The sequence below is a fragment of the Gymnoscopelus microlampas genome, assembly GCF_963454915.1.
Source record: "Gymnoscopelus microlampas genome assembly, chromosome: 12".
Classification (NCBI taxonomy): Eukaryota; Metazoa; Chordata; class Actinopteri; order Myctophiformes; family Myctophidae; genus Gymnoscopelus; species Gymnoscopelus microlampas.
Window position 1 is genome coordinate 49,713,243 of NC_139949.1, and position 24,806 is coordinate 49,738,048.

Sequence of the window (24,806 nt, forward strand, 5' to 3'; positions counted from 1 at the left end):
GGAGCCCCATCAACATATGTTGTTCCAGGGACCCCCAGAAGCAAAGATTTGAGTTAAAAATGTTCGCTTTAAAAATATATATATTCAAAGATTTGCACACATTTTCACGATATTTCAAAAATAGCAGATCTACAAGCTCGTAGCGCGGCACTCTGTGCCGCGCTATGAGCTTGTAGATCTGCTATGCCGCGCTACGAGCTTGTAGATCTGCTATTTTTGAATAGCCCAAAGTGTAAACTAATGCTTTTTTTAGCTCAAATCTAAAAATGACACAGTTCCAGGTCTGTGGGTTAAAATGGGTTAAAAAAAACTAAAATCTGTCTTTTTTGGCATTGTTAAGCATCTGAATCCAAGCAAGGTGGGGGGGGGGGGTGGCATAAACCTGGAGGGCGAGGAGGAACGGGCAGGGGGGAGGAGAAGAGGAGTAGGTCAGGACAGAAGGGTATGACAGCAGCTGGAGCTAAATAATGTAGGGTAAGGTGATCCCATATCCCCATTGTCAGCCACGGCACAGAGACAAAAGGGCCTGGTTGGTTTCTGGTTGCACCTGGCCTGCTAACCTGGAATGCTAAATGCACCGACCGGACCGGACGATGTACATCATCACGCACTCTGCGCTCGCTCGAGTTAGGGCCAAACAATTAATCCAAAAATAAATCACAAATTGATCCACTGCAACTTCCAAATGGCAGAGGCTATAATTAATTGCATTAAAAAGGGAGAGGGGTTATTTATTTGTTCCTGTTCTGTTTTTGTTTTTTGTCTGTATGTTTTATTTTTACTGCTATTTTTTCTGTTGCTTTTTTGTACTATTTGATTTTATGTATTGTCTGATAAACACAATTTGTCTGATAACAAATTTCACCCACTTTTTTACCTTGTAAACCTGTGATGTGACAATAAACCTGATTCTGATTCTGATAAAACTTCTGAAAATAAAGAGTTTTTTTTTTTAAAAAGGAGAGGGGTCCAACATTGACTTTAAACCATTGAATCTGGAAACGCATCTGTGTCATTTTAGGTTTCTTTGGGCTATTCAAAAATAGCAGATCTACAAGCTCAGCACTCGGCGCAAGCTTGTAGATCTGCTATTTTTTGAAAAATTGTTAACATTTGTGCGAATCTTTGAATATATATATATATTTTTTTAAAGGGAACATTTTCAACTCAAATCCCCACCTCAAAATATTTTGTAATAGGGGCCTCCAGAAGCAAAGATTTGAGTCAAAACTTTTATATATTCAAATATTTGCTCAGATTTTCACGATTAAAAAAAAAATAGCAGATCTACAAGCTCATAGCACGGCACTCGGTGCCGTGCTATGAGCTTGTATATCTGCTATTTTTGAATAGCCAAATAAATCTAAAATGACACAGGTGCGTCCCCGGTCGCACCTGTGGGTTAAAACAATTTATTCTGGTGTTTTATGTACAGTAATATGTGGTCCACCGTTGCTCAATTATTACTCGTCTGACCGGCCAACTAGTCAATTATAACGCAGCCGTCCCTCCGGGCTATGGGATTTATGCTAACAATGGTTCTTGATTTGATTCTCGCGTGGGTTAACATTGTGTTAATGCAATTCATTTTAGACACTGTGCTAAGCCTGCACGCACTCCAAAACATTTTTTTCGGTCTGCCATAATGCCAAAATCTCCCCTTTTTCTCCCCGATGTAGTCGTTATGCCAATTGATTCCTCCCCACACACACACACATTTGTGTGTATTGTCACTACTGTTGTATCCTCCTGATTCAACCTCCTGCCAGAGAGGAGCCCCCACCGGGAAGACAGAGAGCCTCCGTCCTACACTTCCTGCTGAAATATAAAATCCTAACATTTTATATATTTTTTTTTAAACTTGCAATCAAACTTTTTTCATGTCAAGGACCACCCCCATCTCAAAATAATTTGTATCAGGGACCCCCCAGAAGCAAAGATTTGAGTTAAAATGTATATATATTCAAAGATTTACACGTTTTCACGATTCCCCCCCCCCAAAAAAAATAGCAGATCTACAAGCTCATATGAGCTTGTAGATCTGCTAATTTTGAATAGCCAAAGAAATCTTAAGTGACAGATGCGTTCCTGGATTGAATGGGTCAAGTACATTTTGATGCCAATACTTTTTACTCAAGTATAATTTTCAACACAGGACGTTTACTTGTACCAGAGTATTTCTACATTGTGGCATTGCTACTTTTACTCAAGTAAAACATTTTTTTATCCGAGCACTTCTTCCACCACTGATTCCAGCAGCCTCATATATATAAAATACTGATTAATTCGTTTAATTGGAAGTCATTTCCGGGCATCGATCCTCTCCAGTAGATACTGCGTTTTATGCTTGAGTTGTCACTGGATGGAATGCAGTCTTACACAAGACTCTCAAAGAGGAAGAAAATAAAAACAGCAACGTCATTAAAGACCATGAATCAGCTAAAACGTACCGGTTGGCGAAGAGCGAGTTGACTCACTTCTTCTTTGGCTTTTTGCTCTAAAATGTTAGTGAGGGACTAGTGTTTTTTGCTTTGTTTGGTTGCGCTCGGGTGTTGCGCTCTGAAAATAGCAGATCTACAAGTTCACAACGCGTCGCGCTGCGACGTGTTGTGAGCGTGTAGATCGGCTATTTTCAGCATGCAACCAAGTGTAAAATCAGCCGTTACGACGCCATCAAGGCACCGCCAAAACACATTTTAGTCGACTAAATCAACTGTAGATTTAGTCGACTAAGATCTGATGATATTTAGTCGACTAAAACAAGACAAGAACCAAGACATTTCAGATGACTAAAATATGACTAAAACTAAATGGAATTTTATTCAAAAGACTATGACTAAAACTAAATCAAAATGTGCTGTCAAAATCAACACTGTTGGGACAGTCTTACACAGTTAAAAGAGGAAGAAAAACAGCAATGTCATTAAAGACCATGAATCAGCAAAAACGTACCGGTTGGCGAAGAGTGAGTTGACTCATTACTTATTTGGCTTTTTTGCTCTGACCCCGTACGAGTCCATTTTTACACTTCCAGGGTTAAAGGGCCAAATTTGCAATTCGTGTTCATTTGGGATTCCAGAGGATGGCAATTGCCACCCCATAGCTTTTGCATTAACCTCAACATTCTGGTATTTTATTCATTTCCTTCACCTGCCTGTTTTTTTTGCAGATTAATCAGTTTTTAGAGCACTTATAGACACTTCTGGAACCATAGGCTATACATTCATTAATGATTTTAACACCTAAAACCACATATGGTTTAGCCCCAATTGCCTCAGTATCTTTTCTGTTTTTTGGTCCATACATCTTTTTTTTTGTGAAATACATTCGACAAGTTCGGGTTGCAACACATTTTTTTTTATCGGGCTTAAACGATCACTTTTTTGCCACCCTCTAGTTTTGCATGGAATGACTCTCTGCTGTACAGGTCAAAACCCTCGGCCTCAGAACGCAGACTGACCATATTATAGTACAGCGTGATACTGTATAAGTCAGTGGTTCTCAAGCTTCTTTGTGTCAAGGAATTAATATGTATTTGGCCGCGGACCCCCATCTGAAAAATGTGTGTGCCAGGGACCACCAGAATAGAACATTTGTGTTAAAAAATGCAAAGATTATTCAAAATTTCAAAACATTTTCAAGATTTTTCCAAATACATTTTAAAAATAGCAGATGTACAAGCTCACAGCGCGGCACGAAGTGACGCGCTGTGAGCTTGTAGATCTGCTATTTTTGAATAGCCAACATATAAATGGATAAAATTAACACATTTTTCTAGGGACCCCAGGAACCCACCCCCCAAGGACCCCTGGGGGTCCCTGGACCCCACATTTAGACCCGCCGATGTACAGTAAGCTACACAGCTGCAGGTAGTAAAATGAACGATGATGAGCGTGTTAGATTTAGGTGTGCGGGTGTGCAAGGTTTGACAATACTGTTGATTGCTGTCTATACTTGCACATGTAGCACACGTAAATCAGGCCCCTACATGCTCCAGTTGTATCCATCCACCCACCACGGTGGATGGATGGCAACACAATGATGTCACTGAGCAGCGGTGATAAACGGGTGAGGTGGTCACCTGCCTCTAGCCTGGGATCTAGTGTTGATTTTGACGACTAAAACTATGGTGAAAAATGTCTGTCGATATACCTTTTTTACACTGACGAAAACTAAATAAAAACTAAGCTACGGTGGCTAAAACTAAGACTAAATATATTGACAATTTTGTCAACAAATACAAACTAGACTAAAATGTTAGTGAGGGACTAGTGGTCTTTGCTTTGTTTAGTTGGGCTCGGGTGTTGTGCTCTGAAAATAGCAGATCTACAAGCTCACAACGCGTCGCGCTGCGACGCGTTGTGAGCTTGTAGATCGGACATATCCGTGATTGGCAGATAACGGTTGGATTTCAATTCACAGATATAACCGTGAATTAATTGAGCCAATAATTCGATGACCGACCGGGTGGCTGGTCAGTAGGAGACTGAATTTCTGCAAGTCATCAAATTATTCATGGCTCTCATGAATGCGACAAAAACAGGAAAAAAATCTCCTTGAATTCAAGGCTTCATTCATGGGGTGTGTAATTAATAGAAAATAAGTATTTTTTTTGTGTGTGTGTGTGAACTACTCCTTCTGCATTAATCCATCAAGACTGGGAAAGCATGCGTGTCATTTTAAGATTTCTTTGGCTAATCAAAAATAGCAGATCTACAAGCTCATAGTGCGGCACAGAATGCCACATTATGAGCTTGTATACCTGCTATTTTTTGAAAAATCGTGAAAATGTGTGCAAATCTTTGAATATATATATTTTTTAAACATTTGTAACTGTCAAATGTCTCAACAAACGTCTTCATTTTCCTGAAAAACTATTGTTTCTATATCAGTGGTGCTCAAACTTTTTCTTGCCAAGGACCACCAACATTATATGTATTTGGCCGGCGATCCCACATTAAAATATGTTGTTCCAGGGACCCCCCAGAAGCTGAAGTTCATTCAAAAATAGCAGATCTACAAGCTCGTAGTGCAGCAATCTAAAATGACATGCGTTCTCGGATTGAATGGGTTAAAACATGACAAATAATCCTCATCACGCTCCGTAACAGGGACATGCATGCCAGCATGTATAATGCAGGGTTTGATATCATCTGTCCGTGTGGGAATGTGAACATGTGCAGCGATAAAGTAAACAGCCTTATCTGTGTGACTGACCCAGTGTTAGCATGGAACCCCATGCCACAGCGGATGGATTATTATTACCATGCAGGAAGATTGAGTCTCTCTCCCAGCATGCATTAACTCATGTAGTCTGGGAAAGAATCCATCTCATTTTTACATTTCTTTGGCCCAAAATGATGTATGTATTTGGGCGCGGACCCCCATCGCAAAATACTTTGCCCCCCAGAAGCAAAGATTTGAGTACAAAATATAATTTCAAAGATTTGCACGAATTTTCAATATTTTTCAAAAATAGCTACAATATCTACAAGCTCATAGCGCGGCACAGAGCTTGTATATCTGCTATTTTTGAATATCCATTACCCAGAGTATCAAATAATGGTTAAAGTGGTTCAAATCTAAAATGACACAGATACATTCCGCGGTCTTAATGTGTTAATTCATGCTAACCTCAGTGGTGGGAAGTAACTATTATGAACATTTACATCTCAGAGGCAAATATTGTACACGTTTTTACTCCACTACAATTATTGGAAAACTTTAGTTACAAGTTACTTTGTGCATTTAAAATATAATTACAAAACATACATGAACCAGTTAAAGGGTTGTGTAGTTACCTTGCCATGATGTAACTCCAAAGGTGGACAAGAATCAAAAATAATTGCTCCATTGATTATAAATTGATCATTCAAAATATGCTCCTCATTGACCTACATTGTACTGTAGTGAAACAGCTCTCAAAGTCACTCTTTTAGCACGTAAACGAACACAAACAAAGCTGATTCAGACAATATAGAACATCACCAAACCCAGTACAGTTTGTTTGTTTAATAAAAATGTCAACTTCCTGTTGATTTTTACTATTTGATGATCCGGATACACGGATCCAGTCCAGGTTTTCTTCAGGAAGTGCATTTTTGTATTAAAAAAACAAACAGTAGTGGGTTTAGTGATGTTCTAAATTGTCTGAATCAACTTTGTTTCGCTTACGTGCAAAAAGAGTGACTTAGAGAGCTGCTTCACCGTACAATGTAAGTCAATGAGGAGCATACAGTATTTCTAATCAATGGGGCAATTATTTTTGATTTCTTGTCCACCTTTGGAGTTACATCATGGCAAGGTAACTACAGAACCCAAACCTTTACCAAAGTGGTCTTGCCCTTTAAGGCCCATTTTATACTTCGGCAATTATAAAAATGGCAGATCTATAACATTTAGATTTTTTTTTTGTGAGTACTTTTGACCTTTTATAGTTTAATTTGATGCCAATACCTTTGTACCTTTTTTACTCAAGTAGAACTTTCTCATGTCAAGGACCCCCAAATTGACACTTATTAGCCCAAGGACCCCCATTTCAAAAGATATGCCAGGGACCTCCATAAGAGAAGATTTTTAGGGCTCTAGCAGTGATTCTCAACCATTTTAATTTCAAGGACCCCCAGTTTGACATGCATTAGGCTACGGACCCCCATTCAATGACATTTCTATTTCTGAGACCCCAATTTATATAGTAAAATCAGTGTTAATTTAACTCTGAGAGTGTACAATTTGTCCATTTGTATACTCTCAGAGTTACAGACCCATAGGGTCCATTTGGTTCCTAACTATCTATCATTTAGCCGGGGACCCCCTGGAACTCCCTCAAGGACCCCTGGGGGTCCCGGACCCCACTTTGAGAACCACTGTAATTTAACCTGTATTTCTACATTGTGGTATTGCTACTTGTATGACTTTTTATTATAAAAAACAAAACATCTGAGTTCTTCCTCCAGCCCTGCTTCTCACACCTCTCTCCCATCATGCATTAAATCATTGATTAGCCATCCTCTGCTGGCTAATCAATGATTATAGTCCAATAATGATAAACTGTATATCGCTGCTATCGGGCAGAAACCTCTTATCTGGACCGGGACCGCTGACGTAGCGGACCCAGGCACCTAGCGCGTCGCGGGTTCGAGTCCCGATCCCAACGGCCTTTTCTGCATGTCACTCCCCACCATCTCTCTCCCCCCATTTCCTGTCAGCCTAACGTCATATCAATAAAAAGGCATAAAAAGCCCCAAAAAAAAGAAAGAAATGAAACCTTTTATCTCCACGTTTTAACATGTTGTGTTGTTTCGTAAATGAAAGCCCTTCCTGATCATACTACATGCAAAAAGCATCAAAAGCAGCAGATCCAGTGGGGCGCCCGGCCCGCTGGCCTAGCGGTCCAGGCTCATATCACATACTGACACACTGATGCCTGACGGCAGTGGTGGAAAAAGTACTTGAATTCTTTACTTAAGTAAAAGTACCAATACTGCAATATAAAAGTACTCCGTTACAAGTAAAAAGTCCAAAATTCAAATTTTACTTGAGTAAAAGTACAAAAGTATTGGCATCAAAATGTACTTAAAGTACCAAAAGTAAAAGTACTAAATGTTTGAAAATAGCAGATCTACAAGCTCACAACGCGTCGCAATGCGACGCGTTGTGAGCTTGTAGATCTGCTATTTTCTAATAGCCTAGGTATGAAATAGGGCTAAAGTGGTTAATGTATGTTTTATAATATAATAATGTATGTCTGAGAAGTAACTAGTAACTAAAGTTTTCAAGTAATTGTAGTGGAGTAAAAGTACAATATTTGCCTCTGAGATGTAGTGGAGTAGAAGTAAAAGTACTGGAAATTGGAAATACTCAAGTAAAGTACAAACACCTCAAAATGTTACTTAAGTATAGTACTTAAGTAAATGTACTTAGTTACTTTCCACCACTGCCTGACGGCGTGTTGCAGGTTAAGCATCCCCTTCCCGAGAACCTTTAAGCTGCATGTCACTCCCTGTTTCTCTCTCCCTGTTTCCTGTCATTCTCTACTATCAATAAAAGGCAGAAAAGACCCCAAAATAATCTAAAAAGATCATCAACAAAAAAAAGTTTACAAAAAAGAAAGTAGCGGATCCACATGCTCGAAATGCAGCGCGAAGCGACGCGTTTGGAGCTTGTAGATCTGCTACTTTTGCTACTTTTGAATTTGAATCCTGAAAAGTACAACAGTTTTGGACATACAGTATGAGGTTTCCACCCGACAGACGATATGATTCTGAAATCGTCATTCTGCATAGTGAGTACGTTTACTTTTACTGATATTTTGATCCCGCGGGGGGAATTTCAGCTTCACCCAAGCTGATTGCTGCCCAAGTGAAGTGGCAGGGACCCTTTGCCCTCTTGACCAGAAGTGCCCTTTCAGTTTACAGCAGGGGTCTTCAACAGGGGGTCCTCAGGGTTACTACAGGGGGTCCGCCAAATCTTTATGTGATATGATTTTTCTTTTTACCATAACCACTCGAAACCTAGCATCCCTTTTCTGAGGAGAACTTTAGCCAAAAATAGCAGATCTACAAGCCCACAACGCCTCGCGCTGCGAGGCGTTGTGGGCTTGTAGATCGGCTATTTTTGTCAAAGAGGTATAGGTGTAGAGGGGAAAAAAGAGCAGACCAAGTAAACAAAAAAAAGTATAATTTACTTGAGCACCTGCCCCTCAAAATGTCTGTGCACGCCACTGTGAAGTGGTCAGCCTTTGAGCGCATGGAGGGAAGCGGTTAGCAGTCACGCTGCGTTCACACGGGCAGATACAAAGATACAAAAATACACCTATACGACCTATTGTGTTGCTCAACGCTATCGTTGACGTCATCGAGCGCTGAGTCATCGGAGCTACAGTTGTATTTTTGTATCTTTGTATCTGGAAGTTGAACCCAGCTCACCTTGAATGTGTAGCTTTGTATATTTTGTAGCAGCTACAAATGTGAGCATTAGGGGTTTTGTGTCTTGTCCGAGCGGACACCTCGACACATTGCCGATGCCAGGAATCGAACCTGGGACTTTCTGCTTCCCAGGCGGGCTGGGCTGGGCTCTCTACCCATTCAGCCACGGCCCGCCCCTAAACATTGGTTCCTTTAAGTATGTTTTGATGCTAATACTTTTGTACTTTGACTTCAGTAATAGTTTTGAATGCAGGGGCTTCTTACACTCTGGTATTGCTACTTTTACTTAAAGAACAACTTCACCCATTTTCAACCTATCTTCATATAATTGGTCCTCACTAAAACGGCACCATTTTTGTCTGCTCAGCCAGTGTCTCAGAGGAGGGCTGTGGACAGTTCAGAAAACCGCCTAACAGTGACCTCCAATGAGAAATGGACATGATACCATTTTATCATGAGCATTAGTGAGGAACACTTACAGTTTATGAGGATACAGGTTGAAAATGGGTGAAGTTGTCCTTTAACCCATTCAATCCGGGAACGCATCTGTGTCATTTTAGAGTTAAGAGCTATAACGATTATTTTATACTTTGGCTATTCAAAAATAGCAGACCTACAAGCTCATAGCCCGGCACAGAGTGCCGGGCTATGAGCTTGTAGGTCTGCTATTTTTGAAAAATCTTGAAAATGTGTGCAAATCTTTGAATACATATATATTTTAAAACGAACATTTGCAAAATATTTTATTCCAGGGACCTCCAGAAGCAAAGATTTGAGTTACAAAAGTTCGCTTAAAAAAATACATGTCACACATTTTCACGATTAAAATAAATAAATAGCAGATCTACAAGCTCATAGCGTGGCAGTCGGTGCCACGCTATGAGCTTGTAGATCTGCTATTTTTTGAATAGCCAAAGTATAAAACAATGGTTAAAGTGGTTACACAGATGCGTTCCTGCTTGTTTTTTTTAAGTCCAGAATTGTAGTACTTCTTCCACCACTAAGATACAGTACTGTTCTCCCTTCCTGGCTGAGCCCTCTATATCCCATCATTCATTCATTGATGTCAGCCTCCGCTGTGCCCGCTGTGCCCGTTGTCCTCACCAGCACAATTCGTCAACTACCATTTTTCACTGATGAAAACTAAATAAAAACTAAGCTATGATGACTAAAACTAAGACTAAATATTGACAATTTTGCCAACAAATACAAACTAGACTAAAATGTTAGTGAGGGACAAGTGGAGAAGAGATCCAGTAGAACTAAAAGACAAGTCATTTTATGCTTGGTTGCGCTCGGGTGTCGCGCTCTGAAAATAGCAGATCTACAAGCTCACAACGTGTCGCGGCGCAACGCGTTGTGAGCTTGTAGATCGGCTATTTTCAGCATGCAACCAAGTGTACCAATCAGCCATTACGACGCCATCAAGGCACCGACAAAAATACATTTTAGTCGACTAAATCAACTGTAGATTTAGTCGACTATAATCTGATGATATTTAGTCGACTAAAACTAGACTAACAGTAAAACATTTCAGATGACTAAAATATGATTAAAACTAAATGGAATTTCATTCCAAAGACTATGACTAAAACTGAATCAAAATTTGCTGTCAAAATCAACAGTGACTCACCAGCGTGACAGGAAGCAGAATGGTGAGCAGGGCGATGTGGTGCAACACCAGCAGGAACTCGCGCCGCACGAAGGAGTTCACCGTCCTCAGCGAGTGCCGCTTGTACTCCTCGTGCCCTTTGACCTGGAAGCGGTAGTAGTGGCTGAGGTACATGGCGTAGATGTCGTACGCCATGTAGGGCACGCCGTACCAGATGACGAAGTAGGTGGCTAGCCAGTGCCTGAAAGGTAAAAGATAGAAAGAATCGGTTATTTTTAAACCTGTTTTCAACCTGGGAGTCATTATAGATCTTTTTTTTTTGTCTTTAAAAGTATTAATTTATTTTTCAACAAATAATACACATGACATAAAAGACCATACGTTAGGTGTACTCTTTGGCCCGCTCTCTAGGCTGCTGCATTCACTAGGATGGGGAATCTCACTTCCAGCTGAAACAGTGCGACTTGTAGTAGTTTCTAATGGCATTATGGTTATATATCACATTTCACAAGACATTGTACTTGCAGATAATAGAAATCAATTGGCTGAAAATGCTTTAACAAGTCTTAACTCTATATTCAAGAGAGCGAGCCAAAGAGTACACCTTCAGTATGTCACTGATCACATGGCCTCAACAATCAATTCTACAATTATAGGCGACTAGAAGTGGGGAGGGACTTTTTTTCCACACAACAGCTCTAAGGTATATTATGACATGGTTCAATGTTGAAAATGAGTGGTATTCCCCTTTAACACATTGAGTACCAAACGAGGTGTGCCAAAAACGGTTATGGCCGTTTTTGGAAAAAAATATGAAAAAAAAAAATATATCATTTTTTTTTTCCTTCACAGCACCAGGAGATATCATTTTACGAAGATTTAGACAACAATCCACTTCCTGGTTAACTTATGACCTCAAAAGCCTGTATCTCGGCTCCTGTGTACTTTTTGTTTTTACTATGTATTTTTGACTATTTTCAACTATGGAACGGATTACCGAATGTTTTTAATCTTTTTCCCCCGATTGTACGAGACCTCTATGTGTGTAATGAGGGTATCACCGTGAGGACGGTGATCACTGAACATATTTTGTGACTACTTGAAAAAGGTTCAAAAATTGTTAAAAATCCAGGCACTCAACGTACACTTTTTTAAAACACCCCTGGCACTCAATGTGTTAAACACAACAAAAACAGGCATTCATAACTAAGCTAAGCGGACAACACCCCCCTATACACCCTTTAATTATAGACCAGATCAGAATGTTTGAATGTTGAATGACATGAAAAAGTTTGAAAACCACTGATATAGTGACATAGGTTTTTCAGAAAATTGTTAGGATTTAGAAGACAGTTTAGACATTTTGTATAACTGAAACCTTGCAGGCCTTAATGGGTTAAATCTATGATCTCAGTTTCACCGATTAAATGTGTAAGCTGGCTGACCGCATAACTTCATATTGGGCAAGGGGATTGTTCTAATAACTACTTAGAAACATTCTTTTCACACACACACAGTGTCCATAAGATTTGCAACTGCATCTTATTAGCACCCTATTACATTGACGATGGTAATTACAACGGGTGTATGTTTAAATGTTATCAAACATTTGTGTGGCGTCGCCTCTGGCGTGCTGCCAACATCTGCCCCTGTCGGCCACACACACACATTGGGCTGCCAAAAACATAATTTTGGGTGCGCTTGACGAGAAAACGTTTGAGCACCACTGATATTATAGCAACTCGTTTTTCAGAAAAACATTTGCTGAGACATTTGACAGTTACAAATGTTCGCTTTAGATTTGCACACATTTTCACGATTTTTCATAAATAGCAGTGCCGCGCTATGAGCTTGTAGATCTGCTATTTTTGAATAGCCAAAGAAATCTAAAATGACGCGTTCCCGAATTGAATGGGCTAAAAACCTTTGTTAAACATGAAAATTGTTCTCACACAGTAATGTTTTCAAGTTGTACTGTAGGCCTACTAGTGGGAACATCTGGCCCATAAGAATTTAATACTATTACAAAACATTTTAGGATGGGGATTTTATGCGTGCAATTTTCTTTCTTTTTGTCCGCCATTTGTAACCATAACAATAAAACCAAAAATAGCCAAACAACAAGCACACAATGCGTGTGTGCTTGAAGATCAGCGATTGTCTGTGTTATTGTTAAAAATGGCAACAATCTCTATTCCTCAAATTCAACTATACTTGTAGGGGACATTTGATCCTCACAAGTATAGTACACGCTACACGTGCACACACCCACCCACACACACACACACACATGCCTATGACTCCCACACATGCAACGGGCTTTAAGGGGGCACGCAGCGGCTTATGAAAAAGTCCAATAAAGAGGCTTTTGTGAGGCCAGAGTGTTCTTCTAATGAATACAGATTACAGTTATGGTTCATTATGTGGCACAGAATGGGACTGAGAGAGCTGAGCTCCCGACCCCCCGATCCCGACCTCTCAGGGAGTTCACCAGCCTCTCAGGAGGAGGTCACCCCCACCGGCTTAAGGACAGCTGACAGCGCGGGGTCTTAAGCTAGTCACTTTAGTGACTGGTGTTTGTAAACAGTACAGGGGCTTCATTCATAAAAACGAGCCTTCAAGATCAAATTTCATCGTATGACCCGCGTGAACACTAAGGCGTTCCCTATTCTGGGCAAGACTTGTTCTGCAGCACCAGGAGAGATGATTGAATAGGATGTATACGTCTGTATATATATGTCTGTATAAGTGGTGGAAAATAACAAAGTACATTAACTTTAAGTATAATTTTGAGGTACTTTTACTTTACTGGAGTATTTCCAATTTGCTTTACTTTTACTCCACTACATCTCAGAGACAAATACTGTACTTTTACTCCACTACAATTATTTGAAAACTTTAGTTACTAGTTACTTTGTAGATTTTGATTATTATTACAGAACATACTTTACCCACTTCAGCCCAATATACATTTCGGCCATTTGAAAATAGCCGATCTACAAGCTCACAATGCGTCGCGATGCGACGTATTGTGAGCTTGTAGATCGGATATTTTAAAAAGATTTGTATACATTTCATACATTTGAAAACTTGTGACAATGAGTACTTTCTACTGTTGGTACTCTAAGTACATTTTGATACCAATATTGTTGTGCCTTTACTCAAATTGAATTCCGGACTTTTACTAGTAACAGAGTATTTTTACGTTGCAGTATTGATACTTTAACTTAAGTAAAACATGTGAGTACTTCTTCCACCACTGGTCTGTATACGCCCTCTTGTATTTTATTAATATTTGTTTGAGTGACTTTATTGTGATGGAATATTTTCAGCCATGAGATTTGGTGTAGAGGGAAAAAAGTAATTAAGAAAGTAACTCAGTTTACTGTGGACCAATCATGACTTGTCTCATCCTCTATATATAGCTGGGCTGTTTGTTCATTATTAGTGTGTCTTTTTGCATCTAAGCAAGTCCAGGCCTGGACACGCTGTCTGTTTCTATCAGACCCATGTTTGACCTTAGGGTAGGCCAGGTAAGCTTGGAGAGGCTACATATTGCACACATGTATAGAGTAAATATGCTGTTTAGACACATTAACCCATTAAGACCCGAGGCCAATTCTACAAAATGTCAAGGGAGGGTCAGCTAATTTTACTTTGAATCCAAGGGAGGGTCATGCAATTTTGAATTGATAAAATGGTCCGTTTTTTATATAGGCTACCTTTTTAGTACAGCAGAACAGTGGTCAATGACCCCTCTCTATTTCAAAGGATACAAAGGATTCAAATCCAGTAACATCTTGGTCTGTTTTGAATCAATGACGGTCGTTAACAAGCCATCAACGCACAGCGAGTGTGAACGACCCAGTCAAATCTATTCAGCGTCTTAACGATGGTGGTTGAACAATTAAGCAACACTTCAACAGGTGTTAGGCATATTAGAGAGATTCATTATCCCAATTTCCAACACATAGATATCCTCTTTTAAGTGTGTTTTTGTTGCTCAGAATTACATACACCAGGTAGGTTACAATGACCAATTTATAACTGGATATTCATAATTATTTGAAGTAATTCTGTGCATGTGATTAATTTGGATCTATATGGACAGTTGTGCAGATGCCAGCCTAGCTCCACAAGTACAACCAGAATCATCAGGCCATAATTGATAGCCTAATTTGTTACATGTAGGCCATGGGTTTTCAACTGATTATGAACCAGGGACCACCACCCTGACTGAGAATCAACCTGGGGACCACCGTTGTGTTGGGAGGGGGATATGGGCGTGGTGTGGGGGAAAAAGCTTGAAATTAAATAATGACTGTTAAGGCCTTCATTTAATTTGTTAATTCGAGGCGAATTAAATTAAAGCCCTTAACAGTCATTATTTAACTGAGATTATGCTAGTGGTCCAGAGCTCAGAAAAGATTGAGAACCACTGATCCATTCCTTTCCCATGGTTGACCCTATTCTGTTCTCTTAACCTTCCATATTAAACTCATGTTAACTGATTCATTGCAACATATATGAGCAAGCACGTGCAATTGATATGGGCACATTTCCTACTAATGATGACTCAACCAGGTAAACCGGTAGGCCTACAGTTTCCCTTGAAATTCTAACTCCCATTTCTGTGGAAGTTCTTGAAATCCGACTTCCAAGTAACTGACAACAACATTTATGCGTCATCATACATCATACTGTTTCTCAACTAGTGGTCGATAAAATAAAATATAATACAAATCTTCACTTTCCTACATTACTAAATGCATGGTCAGGGACCACATGCAATACCTTCACGGACCACCAGTGGTCCACAGACCACCAGTTGAAAACCCTGATGTAGGCAACAGTGTAGTCACTGTAGTTAATAATTAAAAGTGCAGAGTGACAAAAGTAAACTGAATACCAAATACTCAACTTTCTTCAATCTGACCAGGATTCAATGGGTTTCCCACATGTAAGTTGAGAACACTGTCCATTCTGCTACCACTACAGACACTACACTGTGCACTTAGCAAGACTGACTACGGTAATGTTCTAATCAATGTGGAAAGCAAAATATCGGACATATTATCAGTTTTAAATGTCATGTTGTTGTATTTGATGGGGAGGGTTAGGTCTGTCAAGATACACTAATTTCACGATACATACATGATGTTGGGCATATGATATTGATATGATACATTATTAATGTTATTTTCTCATGTATCATCAAAATTGGCCATCATCTTTAGTTTAAAATAACAATTATAAAGCACTTTAAAAAACAATTACAAAGTGCTTTGAACAAACAAATAAATACATTTGTGCAAGCTTAAGGGAGAAGTGAAGTTCTCACTAACTATAAAGGAGGACACATAGACACTAATATAACAAATATAATATAACACTGCATAACTATAAATTCCACAAACCTCATATTTTTGTCATCTGGACTTTACCAACCAAGTGCAGCCTAGTTATTTCCAACAGCTCAACAAAAATATATAATACCAGATACTGTACAGTATAATACCATGTAAACCATCTTAGATTAGGTAGGCCTATTTGAGAGTGCAGAGGCATAATTGCTTTGATGCATGTCACATTTAACAAGCTTCAACAAGCATCATCTGACACACAACACCTCCCCTCTGCAGTGCTTTAAACTGAAAGTGACTGGAGTCTGTTTCATTTCTCTCCAAAATACCTTGAATATGATGGAAGACATGATTAATAATTACTGTGATTATGATAAGCTTTACATTTCATATCATACACCATACAGTAAGAACTCCTATAACTTTCACCGGCAAAAAAAATAAAGTATTTTTTTAATTAAAAAAATAATAAAAAAAATATTACGATACAGTATGACATCATGACCATACCTATCGTCACATTTTAATACCACAATAGGCTATATCGTGGGACAATATATCGTGACACTCCTATAGGCGGGGAGGGTTAATCTTTTTTTTTTAAACACTTGGGAAGGGTCATTGATTTTTTTTTTTAGTCAAAGGGAGGATCATGGCATTTTAGATCAGGGCACACACATTTTCTCCAGGGGTATCCTTCTTTAAAAATCGACCTGTCCCGAAATCTTTTTTTTTAAAAACCTATGTTACTATGTCAGTGATTCTCAAACGTTTTCATGTCAAGGACCCCCAAAATTATATGTATTTGGCCGCAGACACCCATCTCAAAATATGTTGTTCCAGGGACCCCCAGAAGCAAAGATTTGAGTTATAAACGTTCGCTTTAAAAATATATATATCCAAAGATTTGCACAAATTGTCACCATTTTTCAAAAATAGCAGATCTACAAGCTTGTAACGTGGCACTCGGTGCCGCGCTACAAGCTTGTATATCTGCTATTTTTGAATAGCCAAAGTGTAAAATAATGCTTTTTAGCTCAAATAAAAAAAATTACACAAATGCGTTCCAGGTCTTAATGGATTAAGAGGGTATGTGCCAATTATGTATTTTGTTAAGTTCAGTTAGTGTAGTAAGTTATGTTAGATTTGTTTTGGGTTATTCCCTTATTTTGTGTTAGATTATTTAGGTTAGCTTTAAAACCCTAAGTTAGTTCAGAGGGTTCTTTTGCTAATAACTGGCCCTGCCTCCCTATGACTTAGGTCCTTTTTTAATTCAACCATTTGTTACAAATCACTTAATGTAAATAGATTCCTTTTCTTTGCACCTTTTACATTACAGACATTACATTACAGTCATTTAGCAGACGCTTTTATCCAAAGTGACTTACAATAAGTGCATTCAACATAGGTAGGGAACTAAACTACTAATCACCAGAAGTCTTAAGTGCATTCTCTTCTAAAACAAGCAATTAAGAGTATACCTAGCGCTAAGGTAAAAGTGCAATATATCAGCTACCTACTTTCTCAAACAGATAAAAACAGACAAAACAGGAAAATCAAATGAGCAAGAGCTAAAACTGATAAGTGTAACGAATAAACAAGATCCAATAAAACAAGAGTTTGTACAACTAGTTAACAACAAGTAGGCACAAGTAGGCACCTTACCACCGTATGTTGCTACTCCCCGTGCCCTATACTCCTATCAGGGTTGTAACAAATGCACAAACTGGTGTTAAAACATGTATCATAAAACCTGACTTGCGCGCAAGCACACACACACACACACACACACACACACACACACACACACACACACACACACACACACACACACACACACACACACACACACACACACACACACACACACACACACACACACACACACACACACACACACACACACACACACACTTCTCGTACAATGAAAAGCTTGTAGATCGTCTACTTTTGATAAGGTAGAATGTATATGTTTTAATATAATGAACCAAAAATGCAAGTTATAATTTTGTGCAATAAGTTTGGACAAACAGACAAGGCATCAACCACCCCCCTCTATCTGTCTGCCTGTCTGTCTGTCTGTCTGTCTGTCTGTGCTGGTAACCAGGTTGGACACCAGTGTAAAAACATGTAAAGTGAACTTCCTGCTGGTGATGTTGGTGTACCGGCAACAGCAGCGCACATCCTCCGCAGCGCAGTGAGCCGTGCACGGTGCACCACTCCCTCTCCATGGCATCTTGCCTTGGCAACATTTCATCATCAGCTACAGACGTGAGGAACCAAGCCAATATCCGTCCAAAAAAAAACAGTGTTTTTAATTAAACGCGCGATGAGAGACGCTATAAACGCTGCGGCTTCAGATTTGCGAGCATCAACTCGCACTTATTGTAAGACGTTGTCATAATTGATGCCTTTCGAGGAGAACAGGTTTTCAGAGACACGTTTTTTGTTCCACGGTAATGAGTGGCACAGAAAATTATTTTATTTCCCCAGAAACGTTTTGTTCGATCCACGCCGCTGTAGCCCTGCCATACTTGTCTTGTACCTGTCCAAGTACCTCCACTCCACTCCGAGGTTCCACGCTACTACTACAGGGTCTTTCTATCTAGAGAGATCTCTGACATAGTCGGGTATCCTGGCTGTTTCTTATACTTTAGCTAGGCCTGTCACAATTATTACATAATCGTCTAATCGCAATTATTTGAGAATTATTTTTGCATAATAGTCATAATCGTTTCCATGTTGAAAAATGTTCACACATTTTCAAATATAAAAAAAAAGCAGAAATAGCAGATCTACAAGCTTACAACGCGTCACTTCGTGACGCGTTGTAAGCTTGTAGATCAGCTATTTCAGCTTTGTTTTAAATGTATACAAATATTAAATATGTCAATAATTTCTTCATATATTTGAGTTATTTGTCATATCTGCCCTGTGCAATTTGTGATTACAAAGCCTAAAATGCTTCATAATATGTTCCAATGTTCAATGCCAAACACACAATTAAATCGTTAATCGCAATTATTTGAATGACAATTAATCAACTTAAATGTGTAATCGTGACAGCCCTAACTGTAGCCGGCTGAGTGGCCTTAAACATTTTCATGTCTAGGATCCCCATATTGATGTGTTTGGCCACGGACCCCCATCTGAAAAGATTTTGGTCCCCAGACCCTTCTATGAGGACCACTGTTTTAGCCCCATCCTGCCCACTGTTGATCCGGGGCCATTCTACCTACTTTAGGCTATATTGACAGCTAGACACTGCCGATGCCTTTTCCATTTACCGCCAATGAGCAGCACTTCTGTGCGGCGCACATAATTTCCCTCAGGTGTAGTTGTTTTAGTCTCTTATTTTCCGCGGGTTTCAATCTGAATAAACCCTCTGTCTGTGTGGTTGTGTGATACAATCCTACAGCAACAGGGAAATCTGTACTTGGTCCTTTTCCAGAGGCAAAAGGTGAACCTGCCAATTAACCACATTCATGTGCGCATAAATTAGCTTGTAAGATCATTTGAGATTCATCAGTCGAGGCTGCGGGACACGTCTCGAGAAAGTGACCTTACATAACTCTGTCTTTGTGTTGAGCATTTGTCGTGAATCAGGTGTAAGTGTACCGTGGAGGGGGGGGGAGGCGTTTTAAGATTGATAATAAGCATAAATCCAAGGATAAATCTTTATGAATGAGCCTCCAGGAGTATTTGGAGGGGGAGGTCATTCAAGGCCTCCCGTTTTCAGCACCATCTAATATTCTCCTCTCTGAAAAATGTCATCGTCAACATTATTCACAGTAAAATCCTCTGTACTAATTCATCCGTTCGTAACTCCCAGAGTGAGGGATGCTCACAGGTACTCAACCTGGGAAAGTTCAAATGATGATCTGTTCTCCCCTGGTTCAGGTTCAGGACGCTTAAGGGGAAAACTTTGTTTTATTACGCAGCCACAACTCAGTGGAAGGACCTCCCTTCAGTCCTGAAATTTCTAAATACCGTAGCATTAAATCATGGCTTCGTCTCAACACTAACGGGTCATAGTTAGATCCCTAACAATGTGTACCTCTTCTCATATAAATGTATTGCTTCTAACTTTATATATAAGGATTTCATTTCTTTGTTTTATGGTTGTTTGTACTAAAAGAGTGACTTTGAGAGCTGTTTTACCGAGCCTGGTGTAGGGAGGTGGTGTATGAGGGAGAAGCATATTTTGAATGATCAATTTCTAATCAATGGTGCTTAATTAATGCCGGAGCTGGCCCGGACCTCGGCTCCAGTACCTGCCTCCTGCGCTCTGGTAACTCTAGTGTACCGTCACCTCAAATGCACATACAATAGGCTATTTATTTAGGCTATTTATTATTCATTCAGCTTTCACATTTCCCCCTCAATGTCCCTTCCTGCAAAGGAAAGGGGCCGTGGCTGAAATTAAACTGAGTTAGGTTAATAAATCTTCACAATAACCACTTTATTATTCGCTGTTAAAAAAAGACTAACAGCTTCATGAGCTCCGGGAACCTAATAATTTACAAGTTAAGCGCTGCAATGGAGCAGTTATTTTTGATTATTCTTGTCCACCTTTGGAGTTACACCACGGCACGGTAACTACACAACCCAAACCTCTAACAAAGCGGTCTTGCCCTTTAAGTGCATTTTCAGATTTTAATGATCATTCAATCGATTGTGTTGCTGCTTGGATCAATGGAACTAACATAAGGTACTATAAAGTTGGTAAGACTTTACTTAACCCATTAAGACCTGGAACGCATCTGTGTCACTTTAGATTTAATTGGTTATTCAAAAATAGCAGATATACAAGCTCATAGCGCGGCACCGAGTGCCGTGCTATGAGCTTGTAGATCTGCTGTTTTTGAAAAAATATCTTTTACATTTTTTTCCAAAAAATGTTAGGATTTAGAAAACATTTTTAAGAATCGCCTCAGGTCTTAACTCATTGAGTGCCCAAATTATTAATCTATATTCATCTATTTCTGGCCATTACGATTTTTATTTAAAAAAAAATTCAAAGTAAAAAAAAAGTGCTTAGGAAGCGAGATACAGCCTTTTTAAGTTATAAGTTAAACAAGGAGTGGATGGAGCTGCAAATCTTCAGATAATGATATCTTGTTTTTTTTTCTATTTTCTTCAAAAACACGTGAAACACGTTAATGGCACGTTGCACCATAGCGCTAAAACACGTGAAACACGTTAATGGCACTCAATGAGTTAATGGGTTAAAAAGGTCGGGTCTATAATGCATTACTTATGTGTTACGTATTAAGTGCTGGTCATTATGCATTATAAGCTCAGCAGAACAGCATATTATAACTACCATACTTAGTCAGTCATAAAGTGTCTTTGTACACACATAGTAAAGACACTTCATAACCAATTAAGTATGGTAATTACAATGTGCTAATATGTATAAAGGGGTTAAAATTATTGTGACGCTGCATTAACACATTTAGCTGGGGAACCAACCCTCTCAGGGACCCCGGGGGGTCCCCCGACCCCACTTTGAGAACCAATGAACTATTGTTAAGACGTGTGTGTGTGTGGGGGGGGGGGGGGGGGTTTGCACCTGCAGTGTACATGCATATGACATTATGTGTGTACGTGTGTATGTGCGTGTGTGTGTGTGCCGCGCGGCATCTCCTGTCTGTGTGCAAATGAGAGATGAGGGCAGAGCACAGAAGTGAGCAGTGTGAGGAGACATTTAAGCCAGGAGGGGGGAGGGCGGTGGGAGGATTAACAGCTTGACGATGGCCCATAAACACACACACACACACACACACACACACACACACACACACACACACACACACACACACACACACACACACACACACACACACACACACACACACACACACACACACACACACACACACACACACACACACACACACACACACACACACACACACACACACACACGCCCTGGCCCGCGGTCTGGCAAAAAAAAAAAAAGACTCACTTCTTGGATTAGTACCACCATAGCCGTTAGCTTAGCATCAGACGTTGGCCCAGTTTGCAGAGAGTGGGGATTCTCTAATGCTATAGGAGAAGGGGGGGGCGGGGGGGGATGACTCAGGGCCGGGCGGAGAGGACGGCTTTACGCGATGCTAGCAAAATGGCCCACATTGGGATAAATAGGTCCCATCGTTAGCTATAAGTCAAAGCGGTCCACATTGCTTTAGGGATGCTAATGCTATACGGTAGCGCAGCGAAGCTAACTGGATGACAGGTGGCTGGCCGAGCAGGAAGGGGGATCTGGAGGCAGGAGGATTTGGGGTAGGGGGCCTTGGATCCAACGCGGCAGGTGGGGGCGCATGGGACAGTGGCGGGGTTAATAAGACAGATGGGGCTTGAACCGTCCTTGACGGAAGTGGGTCGACAGATGCAGGAATGGTTGTGATCGACGGTGACAAGTGTTTGCTTTTCTTCTTTTTTACTCTGAGCGAGTACAAGTGGAACCAAATGGACCTTTAATAGAGGAGCACTTCACCCATTTTCAACATAATCTGCACATAATTGGTCCTCACTAAAAGCTCATTCCTCTGCATATCAGAGGTGGGCTGTGGGACAGTTCACAACCCAGTGTCTGCCAATGACAATATGGGGATTCCAAGCTATTAGAAAACTACAGTCTTTCTCTGACGTGCTGAAATAAAAGCCGGCGTTCTTGCATTAATCATTAAAAAATATATTTTAAAAAAAGGTTGAAATCTAGTTTGAAATGATCAAACCTGTCTACCGGTGATGTCACTGGTAGGCAGGCTTCTGTGTGAGACACAGAGTGAATAGTGACAGAAAATATAAAGAGGATTGGTGAGGACCAACTAAACGGTAAATGGTGCATTTATATAACGCCTTTATCCAAGGCGCTTTACATAGGTTGTGCATCACATGCACCCATTCACACACACATTCAGAGGAAATGCAGAGGAAACCATGCAAGGCACCAACCTGCTCATCAGGAGCAATTAGGGGTTCAGTGTCTTGCTCAAGGACACTTCCACACTAACTCTGGGGGAGCATGGGATCGAACTGAGAACCTTCTGGTTCCCAAGTGGGCGCTCTACCCCCTGAGCCACTGCCGTCCGTATAAAAAGATAAACTATTTTGTGTCTCGATCATGGCCTCTGTGCCTGGCATGTGTCCCCCTTCCCTGTCACTTTTGTGACTTTGCCCTGCTCCTAATTCCCCTCTGCCAATCTCCTCTGCCCTCTTATCTCCCCTCTCCACGTGGCCTAGAAGAGTCCAATTGCCCTGAGTGCCGTCACCTGTGAGGATCAGCCGAGGTCTGGCTGGGTGACGAGCTCCAGAGACTATTTAAGATTTATGTTCAGCACTGAGTCTTAGTTGTAGTGTCAGGTTCTGTTCGTTATGTCAGAGATTCAGTGTTCTAGTGTTATGATGTATTTTTACTGTGTGTGCTCGTGCTGTTTTGTTGTGAATGTACTTCACTGTGGGTGTTTGTGTTCATAGTTGTAAAGTGTGTTGTAAGTTACTTGTGTCTTTAAGTAAAGTCCTTGTCAACTGCATCTACGTTGTCTCCGGGGTTTGATGAGAGTTTTGAGTTCCTGCATAATGGGTCTAATGCTGCGTTCACACGGGCAGATACATTCATTTTCAATGGAAGCCGGCGACATAAAGATACAAAGATACATCTGACGTTTGTAGCTGCTACAAAAGATAAAGCTACAAAGCTACTAAGAGAAGTTGAGCTGGGTTCAACTTTCAGACACAAAGACACAAAACTACAACTGTAGCTTCGATGACTCAGCGCTTTATTGACATCAACGACCGTGTTGAGCAACATAGATACGAAGCGACAGAGCGACAAACATGCTGTGTGTCTTTGTATCTGTCCATGTGAACGCAGCATAACACCTCCCGTTACTGACGGTGGTTCCGCTTGTACCCTCTCAGAGAGTTTGACAAACTAGACAGGTGCTCGTTGAAGTGGTAAACATCTGTGGAGAATGTCTAAAAGAGTGCAAACTGACTGCGCAAAGTAGATTGACTAAGTAATCAAATGGCAGGTGTCGGGGGAATTTGACAGGTATGGGTAATTCGTCAAATCAAGCTTAGGCTGCACTCAAATTGGCTCATTTGGGCACTGTCTGCACTCCTTTCGGGTCGTCTGCGAAAGTGTGCGCCGAATTTTAAGTGGGTCGGTCGAACGGTTCTCGAGATTCGTGGATTACAAACAAAACATGCGTGCAGAGATTCCCTGCATTTATTGTAAGATGGGATGAATGACCACTGCGGAACAGTGGTTGTGACGGTTTAAAGGTTCTAATGTTGGACCCGGACCGCTGGCATAGCAGTCCGGGCACCTAGGCTCCAATGTAGCCTGACAGCGCGTCACGGGTTCGAGTCCCTTTCTCGACGATCTTTGCTGCATGTCTCTCCCCATGTTTCCTGTCTGTCTCTACTGTAAAAACTATAAATAAAGGCCTAAAAGAAAGTGAAAAAAGGTTTCTAATGTTGTCAAAGTGTTGTCCTGACCTGTCACTGATGACGTCACCCTGGCACGACGACACCACGATGACTCCCGCTGTGGTTGCCATGACCGCATGGATGGAAGACACCAGCCTGGAGGAAATGAAGAAAAACAGAGAGAGAGACAGAAAAGTCAGTTTTCCATTGAACGGTGGTTCTCAAAATGGGGTTTTGGGGTTTTGGGGACTGCTGGTATAGAGCATAAATGGGCAACTGGTGGCCCCAGGGCCCACATGCGGCCCCACCTTCACTTAATGTGGCCCACAGATTAATATCAGAATACTGATATATTATTGATTTCAGCTGTTCCAATTCCAAACATGTAAACATGACCCGCTTTAATTACTACATATACTACTATATTATTAGTTTAATGACTTTTTTTTATGTCAAATGCAT

General features: G+C 40.5%; 1 protein-coding gene across 1 annotated transcript in view; it reads right to left on the reverse strand.

Annotated features, from left to right (window-relative positions):
- The window catches only part of LOC311057406 (TLC domain-containing protein 3A-like), a gene marked incomplete at its 3' end in the record, with an annotated part of 65,804 nt that overhangs the window by 21,039 nt on the left and 19,959 nt on the right, over nucleotides 1-24,806 (reverse strand). The window contains exons 2-3 of the mRNA XM_084074365.1: nucleotides 24,414-24,500; nucleotides 10,561-10,780 (exon numbers count right to left, since the gene is read on the reverse strand). Of these exons, the coding sequence (XP_083930491.1) occupies nucleotides 10,561-10,780; nucleotides 24,414-24,500 (307 nt within the window). The remainder of the gene's footprint in view (nucleotides 1-10,560; nucleotides 10,781-24,413; nucleotides 24,501-24,806) is intronic.